Here is a 12,992-nt window from a genome sequence, read left to right as displayed (position 1 = left end):
CACTCCATGGAGACTTCAATTCATGTTTTCGTTTTTGTTTTTGTCGCATTCCTAAGCCAATAATTTGACGACCAGCGGACCGGTAGGCAGCGTTTCCGGTAGGAGACACAACGGAGACTCTTTGTGTCTCCTACCGGAACCGCTGCCGGTCATCAAAATTATTGGTTTAGGAATGCGACAAAAACTAAAAAAATATCCATGAATTCAAGTCCCCATGGGGTGACTAATCGATAGAAACAAAGTCATTTCGGGGGCGAACTGTCCCTTTAAGGGTCATTTACTGTGTGCCACTCACAGATGGACATGCAGTGGTGGTGCAGCTTGTTGCGGCAGCCTTCCTCGCACACCGTCAGGCTCTCCTCGTCCAGCATGTCCAGCAGGCAGATGGGACACATCTGCTCCTCCTCGTCCTTCAGACTGCACGCACACACACACACACACACACACACACACACACACACACACACACACACACACACACACACACACACACACACCAGCACAACATACACACACACACACACACACACACAGGAGAAAAGACAATGTCCAACGTTAGGATGAAATCCTTGTATCTCCTAGGGTTGAGATCCTTTAGGATTTTTACGATTCCGGTTCCTTAAAGATGGAGTGCCATGATATTTTTCAACCCTAAAACCTGATCATAAGGTATTATTATTATGTAAGGATTTTTTTTCAAAAAAAAAAGTGTACAGAAATTGTTAAACAAAAAAAAAAATATGTGGACACGCCTCCAGTTCATTAAGTATGCCCGGTTCTCACCTTAGCACCTCCTCCACCACCTTAGCACCACCCACCTGTCCTAGTCCCTCCTCCTCCTCATGCCCACACCTGTTGTGTTATGATAATGAGGGGGAGGGTATGTTTTTTGGGGGCTCTGTGATGTCACTATGCCCCTGTTTTTGGATTGGCAGGTTTGACTCTCAAGGTTTCAGCCTCCAGGAAAAAACTCCAAATAGTCAGAGAAGACATGAAACACCATAAAACCACCAGTGGGGGCCTTAATGAAGATCTATCAACCTCATAGACACATGAAAAACAGAAAAAGTGCAAAACCATGGCACCACCTCTTTAACAATTCTCTCTTAACACATTGACTGCCAGAGTTTATTCCAAATTTACCCCCTTGGCTGCCAGCGATTTGCGTGTTTTTTTGTTTTCTCTATTTTCTGCATTTAAATGCATTTAAGTTTCTCAGGCCATGGTTTTGAACACATACGACGATCGACCAGCAGAGCGCAGCAAAATGACACCCTCGATGACTCGCTGACTCGCCCCCCCCCTCCCTCCAGGCTCAAACAGTCAAAACAACATGAACCGGATGTGATTGTCTTCGACAATCTCTGATCGGCTTGTGATACGATGTGATACACGACGACGATGCCTGATCGTCACCCGGACCAAAGAAAATAAAAGGGGAGCTTTCCCTTTGTATTTTATAGCGTGTCCAAAAAAGGGGTTTTCTCTATTCTGGACGAAAATGACCGGAGAAAAACGATGTGACCCGGAAACGAATTTTTTTTTTTACATCCGGCTTCGGGTGAGTGTGACGTAGGCGGAAAACGAAAGTGATGATGAAAAGTAAACAGACCCGCGCGATCACAGATGAAACCAATGAAAATACCTAATATCGAGATAACTCGATCTAGGCAGTCGAGCGCTGGATTACTATTATCGAGTTAACTCGATCTAGGCAGTCGATGTGTTAAGAGAGAATAGGCTCTATGCACAGCAGCCATATTATCACTTCCTTCACAGGTGTTACCAATGATACTAATGAAGGCTCTGTTCCATTTAGTGTAGCACAGTGGTTTCCACGACCCCCATATCTCTGAGAGTGTACAAATGGAACCAAATGGACCTGTAAGGGGCCATTTGGAAGCCCAGGAGGGTCCCTGGACCCCAACTGTAGACCCACTGGTGTAGCAGAGTGTTTCCAGTGGGTCAACATGCACAATATCAGCACCCTGACTCTGTTTGACCAGAAAGGAACAGAGCCTTCATTAGTATCATTGGTAACACCTATGAATGTCTTCATAATATGGCTGCTGTGAATAGAGCCTATTGTTCCTTAACGGGTTCCCTGTAACGATTCCTATGGGTGGTTCCATATGGACCCTTGCAGGTCTGTAACTCTAAGAGTGTACAAATAGAACCAAATAAAAACTACAATGAAAATAAATAAACGACAACTAACTGAAACTGTATTGTGTTTACAAAACTAACTATAAAATTATGGACAAAATGCCCTTAGTTTTCGTTTGTGGATGGTTGATGGTTCATCTATAACTGAATACATTTTTTTATAATATCTTTTGTGAAGTTTTTATCACACAATACCTATTCAATCCTGCACCTGACAAATAACCCAAAGTATAAAAAATCTAAAACTAATAAAAACTAGCTAAAACTGGTAGCATTTCCAAAAATAAAAACTAATGAAAACTAGCAAATCTGCTCAAAAAACTAACTGAATTGGAAAAAAAATATTCAAAACGAACTAAGACTGTGTGTGTGTGTGTGTGTGTGTGTGTGTGTGTGTGTGTGTGTGTGTGTGTGTGTGTGTGCGTGTGTGTGTGTGTGTGTGCGTGTGTGTGTGTGTGTGTGTGTGTGTGTGTGCGTTTCCGTGTGTGTGCGTTTCCGTGTGTGTGTGTGTGTGTGTGTGTGTGTGTGTGTGTGTGTGTGTGTGTGTGTGTGTGTGTGTGTGTGTGTGTATGTGTGCATGCGCATGCGTGTGTGTGTGTGTGTGTGTGTGTGTGTGTGTGTGTGTGTGTGTGTGTGTGTGTGTGTGTGTGTGCGCGCATGTGTGCGTGCGCATGTGTGCGTGTGTGTGTGTGTGTGTGTGTGTGTGTGTATGAACATCACCTGTTCTCGTTGCTGTTGACAGCGGTGCTGGACGGTCCCGCGGCCGCGTGTGGGTTGGACATGCGGGACACAAACTTCTGGATGGTGTTGCGGGAGGGAGCCTTGATCCGGGAGCTCCGCCGACTGTGGTACTTCTGGAACAAGCTCTCCACCTGGACGACCACAGAGGAGGAGCAAGAACTGAGATTTTGTTTTTGCTTGAGTAAAAGTATCCCAAATGTAGCAATACAAGCAAATATACTACTAACAGTTAACAAAACATACTCACACAAGTACAAATTCAAAAAGTAAAAGTTGAAAAGTATTGGCATCATAATACAAAAGTAAAAGTACTCAAAGTACGCAAAATATGCACAGCAGCCATATTGGAAAGAAATTGGGCCTCTTCCTTACTTCCTTCACAGGTGTTACCAATGATGCTAATGAAGGCTCTGTTCCATTTTGTGTAGCACAGTGGTTCTCAATCCTTTTAATTTCAAGGACCCCATAACTCTGAGAGTGTACAAATGGAACCAAATGGACCCGTCCATTTGGTTCCATTTGTACACTCTCAGCGTTACACACCCGTAAGGGACCATTTATAACCCCCTCAAGGAACCATGAGGGTCCCTGGACCACACTTTGAGACCCATTGGTGTAGCAGAGTGTTTCCAGTGAGCCCAACATGCACAATATCAGCACCCTTGACTCTGTTTGACCAGAATGGAACAGAGCCTTCATTAGTATCATTGGTAACACCTGTGAAGGAAGTAAGAAGAGGTCCAATTTCTTTCCAATATGGCTGCTGTGCATAGAGCCTATTGTCCCATTTCATAAGTTCTATTTGAAATGTTTCCTTTTCTTTTTCCCTTTTTCTCCCCAATTTAGTCATTATGCCGATTCTTGGCACCAACCTGTGAGTGTACGTCAGACGGAATGATGCTGGAGGGAGGGTGTAAAACACTTACCTCAAAGTTTTTGAGTGTCTTCCTCCACAGCAGGGGGTCCGAGGGCTCCAGCTGGAAGACCCTCAGCATGACGAACAGGACATGGATGCAGAACGCCCCCCGACCACAGCTACACGTCTACACAGAGCAGAGACACAGTCACACTTTCATTCATTCCTGAGGAGGATAGAATTTGTTTGTGTGACTTCAAAAAAATTGAAAATGAAAAACATTTTCTGTTTTATTGTCCATTATATGAGGAATTAAGACATTATTTTTTTTTTTGTAAAAAAGTTATTTTCTTTTTAAAATGTATAAAAGGGAGTTTGAAAACCCGTGTTCTTCTATATTGTACACCTATGCATTGATTTATATGTCGTGTCCTGTAAGTTCACCAAAGGTGGCCACCAAAGGTGGCCAGCCCAATCAATCATTAATTAAGCAACGTTACATAACAGTTACAATCGAAATATCTCTGCTGTCGGGCAAAAAGTCCAAAATATTAACTTTTCAGAAAAACAAAACAAAACATGTGTTTAGAACAACAGCACACTGCCTCATCAAAGTTGGTACGGTGACTTTATACATTGTCAGATAATTGAATGTGTCCTTATATTATTATCACTTTACCCAAATACAGCTCAAGTGAAGTTAGGTGGTTTTGACCATTAATGTAGAGATTAATGGTCAAATGTGGAGTCTTTTTTTCCGTCTGACTTCGCCATTCTAATCAATGGGGGATAAACCACCTAACTCCACAAGTTGGAGTTGGCTGCAACTCCCCATACAGGCTCCAGCCATTTTGTGCCAGACGAAGCACTTTGTGTTTTCGTCAAAACACACTTGTTGCTATTACTCCAAACAGCGTTTGCCCAAAACTCACACAAACCGGTCGTGCACATTATCTCTGGAGTCATGTGATCAAGATGCATCAGTCAACACTTTCACAGATTCCATTCCGATTGACTATGGGACTGCCGTCCCGGGTAGATAACCCGGCATGGCGGGGATCTGCCATTTCCCCGTCTATGCTCTAGAGCAGTGGTTCAGCGAAATGACGCGTCACAATCATTTTAACCACTTAGCTTTGGCTATTCAAAAATAGCAGATATACAAGCTCATAGCGCGGCACCGAGTGCCGCGCTATGAGCTTGTAGATCTACTATTTTAGAAAATGTAGGCAAATCTTTGAATATATATTTTCTAAAGCGAACATTTCTAACTCAAATCTTTGCTTCTGGGGGTCCCTGGCACAAAACGTTTTCAGATGGAGGTCCGCAGCCAAACGTATATCAATTTAGGGGTCCTTGGCATGAAAAAGAACCACTGCTATAGAGCGTGGGAACCTGTGGGCTAGGTACCTGCGGTCCGATGAAGACGCGGTACTTGTTGTCGGGGCTGTCTCCTCCGATCAGGAAGGAGTTGGGTCCGATCTGCTGCAGCAGGTACAGGCGGGCTCTCATGACCTTGTGTACGCGGCGGTTGGTCTCCTCGGGGCTGTAGGGCGAGAAGCCGTCGGGGGAGGGCGCTCTCCTCGGCGGGGTCACCCGCCCGCTCTGAAACTGACAAAAAAAAAAACGCAGCTTTTGGTTAATGGCAGCCGATCCAGGGTTGTTATAGTAAACTAAAACGAAATAACCAAAACTAGAACAAAACAGACACGTTAAGTATAACTTAAACCGCTGTTTCCCAGACAGCGGACCCATTTTTATGGGTTGTGAGAAAATATCCCCTTTTTCGATGCCTTTTTTGGTTGTTTTTTTTAGATTTTAAAACATTTCAGCAACAAAAAGAATAAATCAATAAATCTATAATTTTTCTAAGGAATTTCAAACATTTAAAAAATAAATCAAAGAGATGCCATCAATAAAAAAATCTGATAAAAAGTTTAAAAAGTAGTGAAAATAGCCGATCTACAAGCTCACAACGTGTGAGCTTGTAGATCATCTTTTTTCACTACTTTGGGTCCCGGGGAGACATAAAATGTCTCTTTTGTGTCTCGAGCTAAAACGCCTGGGAACCACCGACTTAAAACTATAACTGTAAACCACTGGTCCTCAAAGTGCGGTCTGGGGACCCCCAGGGGTCCTCGAGGAAGGTTCCCAGCAGAAATGTGTTAATCAGTTCTATACCCTATAAACGTCAGCTATTTTTAATGGGGTCCCTGGCACAAATATTTTCAGATGGGGGTCCTTGGCATAAAAATGCTTGAGAACCACCGTCTTGAGGCATCTTTGAGGGAACAGCAAATCTTTTAATGCAGTGATTTACAGCTAAAACCACAGTGCACCGTGTTGACTGGCTGTACAAGTCAAGACAACTCTATTCACGAGGAGCATTCCAGTGGTGGGAAGTAACCAAGTACATTTACTGTACTTAAAGGAGTAGTTCACCCCCAAAAAAAAGACCTATTTTCGATCAATTGCACGCCCCATGAAGCATTGAATTCATGGAGATGTTTGCCGGTTATCAAATTATTGGCTTAGGAATGTGATAAAAACAAAAAACATCATTCGATGCTTCATGGGGTGTGTAATTGATAGAAAATATTTTTTTTTTTTGGGTGAACTACTCCTTTAAGTACTACTTCCACTACACTACACCACTCTCAGAGGCAAATATTGTACTTTTGACTGCACTACAATTATTTGAAAACTTTAGTTGCAAGTTACTTTGCCGATTTAGATCATTACAAAAAAACGTACATTAAGCGCTATTGTATACTTTCTTTGGGCTCTTCGAAAATTGATCTACAAGATCACAGCTGTGATTGTAGATGGGGTATTTTAAAAGATTTAGAATATTTTTTTTAACTTTTGATTCAAAAAATGTGAAAATTAACATTCTACATACATTTACATTTACTTTTCGTCTGTCGGGTAGAAAACTGTCTGAAATACTCTCCGGAAAAAAAAATCAAAATGTACTTGAATAAAAGTACAAAAGTATTGGCATCAAAATATACTTAAAGGTAGGGTAAGTGATATAATAATTGATATCTGCAAAGTAACTACGGTAGTAACTAAAGTCAATAATTGTAGTGGGAGTAAAAGTACAATATTTGCCTCTGAGATGTAGTGGAGTAGAAGTAAAAGTACTGAAAATTGGAAATCCTCCACTAAAGTAAAAAAAATACCTCAAAATTGTACTTAAGTACAGTACTTGAGTAAATGTACTTAGTTACTTTCCACCACTGGATGCTAACACTTTTGTACATTTACTCTGAACGTAGGACATGTAGCAGAATGTTTGAACATTGTGGTATTGCTCCATTTACTCAAGTAAAAAAAAAAACTAATCCGAGTACGTCTTCCACCGCTGAAAAAAAAAAAAAGAAAACCCTGCAGTTGAGAGCAAAGTGTTGTACAACCGTGCAAACATTAGGAGCAAAGAACATGTCGGCAGAGATTTTAAAGGGTCAATAGAGGCGGGGGGGGGAGGGGCCGCGGGGGTCTTTTGTTTTTGGAGCGTTTTAAAGAGAGGAGCCCGTGGGACAGACAAGAGACCCGAGTGACCCAGAAGTGCCATAATGGCAGAAAGAGGTCATTCATGTTTAGCAAGGAGCTTTACCTTACCGAACAATACAACCTGAAAATCTAGTTAGAACCTGAACCGGGAGCCCCCGCTGACAGGCCGAGGGGTTTGAGTCAAAAATTGTGGTCCCAACCACTTCAAACCCTATTACTTGGTGGTCCGGAGGCGCCCCCGAGCCCCCCAGGGCGATAAAACTAGGGCCTCCCTCCTGTTTTCTAGCAGTAACCGGAGTAGTGGGGGCCCACTGCAGCGTTTCTTTAAATATGTATTTATTTAATATTTGATTTGATACATATACATATTTGATGTATACGTTTGTTATTACATTTAAGGCACAATAACTGTGATATCCAGTCATTTTGGGGATAAACCAGATGTTGAAGGGTCATTTTGGTATGATAATGATCATAATATAAAATCATGTATTCTTTAGAAGAATTCTGAACATTTTCCAAAGCATACATTACATTTATACTTTTTTTAAGCGGCTAATTTTAGCGTTGAGGTGCCCATAAGGTGTAGGTGCCCACTGGACCGCCGCTAAATATAGAAGATCAAACAAGCTCACAATGCGTTGCAACAAGACCGCGTTGTGAGCTTGTAGATCGGCTGTTTTCGGCTAATGCCAACCGGTCCGGAACGTTCCCAAATCACGCAGCACTGACTACTGACAAAACGACCAATGGTTGGGGGAAACTCACCGGGACTGGAGACGCCCTCCTCCTGCGAACGCCAGGCGACTCGGGCTTCCCGCAGGCTTTGCCAGAGTTAGACGGGGGTCCTCCCGGCGACGGACTGCGGCGGCCGCGGTTTTGGGACGCGGCGCCTGGCCGCGCTGCGTCCGATCCCCCCTCGCCCCCTTGGGGGGGCGCTTCACTCCCCACCGGCTGATGGGGGATCGCTTTCACCACCTGGGCAGGGGGATGAGAAAAGGACGTTGTGACTTCCGACTTGATGTTTAGGCAATACTTTCCAGTGGTGGAAAAAGTACTCAAATGTTTTACTAAAAGGTAAAAGTATCAATACTGCAATGTAGAACTACTCTGTTACAAGTAAAAGTCCGGAATTAAACATTTACTTGATTAAAAGTACAAAAGTATTGGTATCCAAATGTACTTAAAGTACCAAAAGTAGAACGTACTCATTATGCAGAATGTCCCATTTAAAGTTTTCAAATGTATAAACATCATTTGAAAATAGCAGCTCTACAAACTCATTGTGAGCTTGTAGATCGGCTATTTTCAAATGGCCGAAATGTATATAGGGCTGAAGTGGTTCATGCAAAGTACAAATACCTCAACATTTTACTTAAGTACAGTGCTTGAGTACATGTACTTAGTTACTTTACACCACTGTCCAAAACTGATACTTTTCAGGGTTCAAAGATAGATGAAGCAGGGACACCCAAGTAGCTAAAATAGCCCATCTACAAGCTCAAAACGTGCAACGCGTTTTGAGCTTGTAGATCGGCTAATTTTGCTACTTTTGTTTGACACTGTAGTATGACGAAGTAGGGCATTACCTTCACGAAAAATCTTAAATACGGATATATGAGGTTTTTGCCAGACAGCAATGCTGTTTACACGCCCAATTTCATCGAATTTATGAACGATAGCCTCGGACAAGACTGACTCTCCAGGGCAGGGGGGATTTCATGAAGGCCTCGCTTTAGCCTTCTGCCCCTCAAAAAAACATGATAAGCCCTGAGGTTACAGTGACCTTCATGCCCACACCTGCACTCCCCCGGCTGATTGCAGCGTAGTCTCTGGATCTTTCCAGTTTTTAGACACAGGTGTCTTTTGTTGACATTCAGGAATTCTCAACTCCCCCCTCATTCCACATCTTCAAATGAGTCCAGTGACTCCAATTAGTCCAGGACTGAGTGTGTAGGAACTTTTCAGTTAGAGGTTTCTACATATATTGGTCATTTGTAAATACCAATACATTTTTTTTTTTTTTTTTTTAGAAATTGTGTGGAATAAACAGCTTTTTAAATGTATTTATTTCACTGACACAATGAACATTTTAAATTCATTATTTCAGTGAACTTCATTCATTGCTTTATTTAATGGCCTTGCTGCCGGGTGCATTTCGCCTTTCCGACATGTCGCCTTTCCGACGTTAACGAACCCTATACCTAACCCTAACCCTAACCCTAAGGTTGAGACTGGGGTCTTCAACAGGGGGTCCGGGACCCCTAGGGGGTCCTCAAAGCTACTACAGGGGGTCCGCCAAATCTTTGTGATATGATTTCTTCTTTTTTTTTTACATGAACCACTTGAACCCTAGCATCCTGAAACAATTTAATACAATATAGAGGAGGGGGTCCCTGCTTCATCTCGCTCTCAGCTAGGGGGTCCTTGGCCTGAAAACGTTGAAGACCCCTGTCTTAGGATATTCAAAAATAGCAGATCTACAAGCTCATAGCGTGGCGCTGAGTGCCGCGCTACGAGCTTGTAGATCTGCTATTATTATTTTTTTAAATCGTGAACATTTTTGCACATCTGTGAATATTTTTTTTAAAGCGAACATTTTTTACTCAAATCTTTGCTTCTGGGGATTCTACAAATATCAGTGAAAATATATATGTTGCTTTAATATTAGTGGTTCTCAAAATGTTTTCATGTCAAGGACCTCCGAAAATGACAGTTATTTGTCCGTGGACCCCCCCCCATCTCAAAATATTTTGTTCCAGGGACCCCCCCCCCCCCCCAGAAGCAAAGATTTGAGTCAAAAATGGATATATTCAAAGATTTGCACACATTTTCACGATTCTTTTTCGAAAATAGCAGATCTGCAAGCTCATAGCGCGGCACAGGCACTATGAGCTTGTAGATCTGCTATTTTTGAATAGCCCAAAGAAATCTAAAAATGACTGGGTTTTGGACCCAGTTCATGATGGGGGATATATATATGGGTTCAAGTCCCGCTCACCACAGGCCCTCTGCGGTTGCGTCGCTCCAGCCACTCGTGCTTCCAGGTGGGCATGCACGTGGCCTTCAGCTTCTCGCGGATCATGCGGTCCTCGGGGCGCTCGTCCATCTTCTGCAGACCCCTCAGGCTGTCTCTGTAGGGTGGGGTGAGGGGGGTCGGGAGGGGTGGGAGAGGCACAGAGAGGGCAGAGTTAAGCGTTGGGTCTAGGGACCAAAAGCGGTCCATAATGGACTCTAACTGGTCTGTACATAGAGTATAATATATCTAGAGGGCGGATTGCCCCGACCCCAGCTATTCATTTCAATGAAAGTTGCTCAGTGGCGTTTTGAAGCACCCGAAAGTACAACATTGGTTCCAGATTGGTTCCATTGGGTCTATGCAATATTTGGGTCGTGGCGCCTGGCGCGTCGTGAGCAGGCGCACAAACAGCAGATGCACGCGCAAAATGTGGAAGTGTTGCAATATCAGATTTGACCACCAGGCTTGGCCGCTTCACTGTTCTACCGTCGTTCTGGGGGCTTGGGTCTGTAACTCTTGAGAGTGTACAAATAGAACCAAATCATGGACCCATATTTGGTTCCATTTGTACACTCTACAAACTTGTAGATCGGCTATTTTCAGAGGTTTGGTGTATCATGTATGAATCAAACATATTAAAAGAAAGCGTTAACAAAACATGAATTTACACAACACTTCACAAGGCTATGAAGCTATCTATGAAATCTATGAAAACGTTTAATCTGCAAAACAATTTTATACAACATGTAGTGTATGTAGTGGGTTTCCCTGCTTCATCTCTCTCTCTCTCTCAGGTAAGGGGTACTTGGCTTGAAAAAAAAACATTGATGACCACAGGTCTACAGCAAGCCTAGAGGGCTTGAGTTGAAACGGTCCTTCAGTACACCCACTTCAAAAGGACAGGTGCGTAGGAGCAGGCAGTTGACGCATGAGACAGGGAAAAATAAATCCTGCACACTGTCTTCACTCACGAGTTAATGGAAATTAACGTTTCGGTCGCTCTGACCTTCCCTGATCCTGAGGTAACCAGATACCTGATGAAGGGTCAGTGTGTCTGAAACGTTGTATTTGCATTCCCACTTTTTTGGCTGTTTTCACTTTAACCATTATCTTACACTTTGGCTATTTAAAAATAGCAGATATACAAGCTCCTATGAGCTTGTAGATCTGCTTTTTTTTTTAATAAATCATGAAAATGTGTGCAAATCTTTGACTATATATTCTTTAAAGCAAACACTTGTAACTCAAATCCCTTGCTTCTGGGGATTCTACAAATGTGTTTTGAAAAAACTTATGTTGCTATAACCAGTGGTTCTCAAACTTTTTCATGTCAAGGACCCCCAAAATGATATGCATTTGGCCACGGACCCCCATCTCAAAATAGGTTGTTCCAGGGACCCCCAGAAGCACAGATCGGAGTTAAAAATGTTCACTTTAAAACATACATATTCAAGGATTTGCAGACATTTTCCACGATTAAAAAATATATAGCAGATCTACAAGCTCATAGCGCGGCACTCGGTGCCACGCTATGAGCTTGTATATCTGCTATTTTTGAATAGCCAACGAAGTCTTAAAATGACACAGACGCGTTCCCGGTCTTAATGGGTTGAAAGTGAAGCACAGCGCAGCCTTGAAGCAAACCGTACTCGGACCTTATCCTGAGGTGGCATGACTGAGTATACTCACTACTCAGAGGCGTCTAGGTCCTTTGGAGTGTTTACAAGTGTGAGGGAAAAAAAGCTGAGTCACGATCCGCGTTCATTACTATGTCTGAACTGGTCCAAGTGCTCCCATCAAAAAAAGTAGTGAATGGTGCCATTCTTGTCCAAGTGAATAGTAGTTCATCTGTTTCTACTAGTGGCATGAGTGACACATCCCAGCGAGCACAAATTTACTCCCCAGACAGCAAGGTGACAATCATTCATCTAGGGATGGGCAATTAATCAAAAATTAATCGAAACCGACATTTAGAACCAACTAGTCCATACGCCGGGGGTGTGCGCACTCAAAGTATTTGCATATTTGTGCATATGCTAATGCTCAACGCCCGTGTGCAAGTTGAGATCAATTAAGTCAACCCGCTGAGGAAAACTTATTCTTGCTCATTGCGACTTGTGAGCTTTTAGATTACCTATTTTCCGCTGTTTTAAAAATAGGGTGGGAAAAAAGTGATTATGGGGAGATGGGGAGTATTTGGTGCTTTCGCTGTTTAGTTTTGGTAGACCCAAAAACGTCACCGTACACCAAAACAAACAGTGGAATCACCAAAATACAGTGGGAAGGCAATGTGTTTCTACAGGTAAACACCACCGCACTACTCCAGTGGCTGTTAACTGCTGCTATAGAGGGAAATGATGGGTAAAATATATATCTATTATTTATTGTTTTGTTATGCAAACACAGGGCAAAGTTACATACTATGTCTTTAATTGTCGTAGTAGGCAGTTGCTAGGGAGCAGCAGGTGGTTGCTATGTCAATGGAAAGGCAGTTGCTGTGATACAGTAAGCGGTTGCTAAGGCGGAACAGGTCATTGACTCATTGTTACAGTGTTGGAAGGCAATAGGCAATATCAAAAGCCTAAAGTATTCGTGGTAGTATTCTGGCCCAGTGGTTCTCAAAGTGGGGTCCGGGGACCCCCTGGGGTCCTTGAGGGCGTTCCCGGGGGTCCCCAGACAGATTTGTTGATATAT

The 12,992-nt window shown here is 42.9% G+C and overlaps 1 protein-coding gene across 1 annotated transcript in view; it reads right to left on the bottom strand.

The window, feature by feature from the left end:
- The window catches only part of map3k1 (mitogen-activated protein kinase kinase kinase 1, E3 ubiquitin protein ligase), a gene marked incomplete at its 5' end in the record, with an annotated part of 65,197 nt that overhangs the window by 31,907 nt on the left and 20,298 nt on the right, over nucleotides 1-12,992 (bottom strand). Inside the window, 6 exons of the mRNA XM_084047283.1 lie at nucleotides 296-417; nucleotides 2,887-3,038; nucleotides 3,834-3,950; nucleotides 5,174-5,374; nucleotides 8,048-8,257; nucleotides 10,281-10,413. Coding sequence (XP_083903409.1) covers nucleotides 296-417; nucleotides 2,887-3,038; nucleotides 3,834-3,950; nucleotides 5,174-5,374; nucleotides 8,048-8,257; nucleotides 10,281-10,413 — 935 coding nt within the window. The remainder of the gene's footprint in view (nucleotides 1-295; nucleotides 418-2,886; nucleotides 3,039-3,833; nucleotides 3,951-5,173; nucleotides 5,375-8,047; nucleotides 8,258-10,280; nucleotides 10,414-12,992) is intronic.

Source organism: Gymnoscopelus microlampas, assembly GCF_963454915.1.
Source record: "Gymnoscopelus microlampas genome assembly, chromosome: 21".
Lineage (NCBI taxonomy): Eukaryota > Metazoa > Chordata > Actinopteri > Myctophiformes > Myctophidae > Gymnoscopelus > Gymnoscopelus microlampas.
Note: the sequence above shows the minus strand (reverse complement) of the source record. Positions and strands in the feature narration are given on the sequence as shown.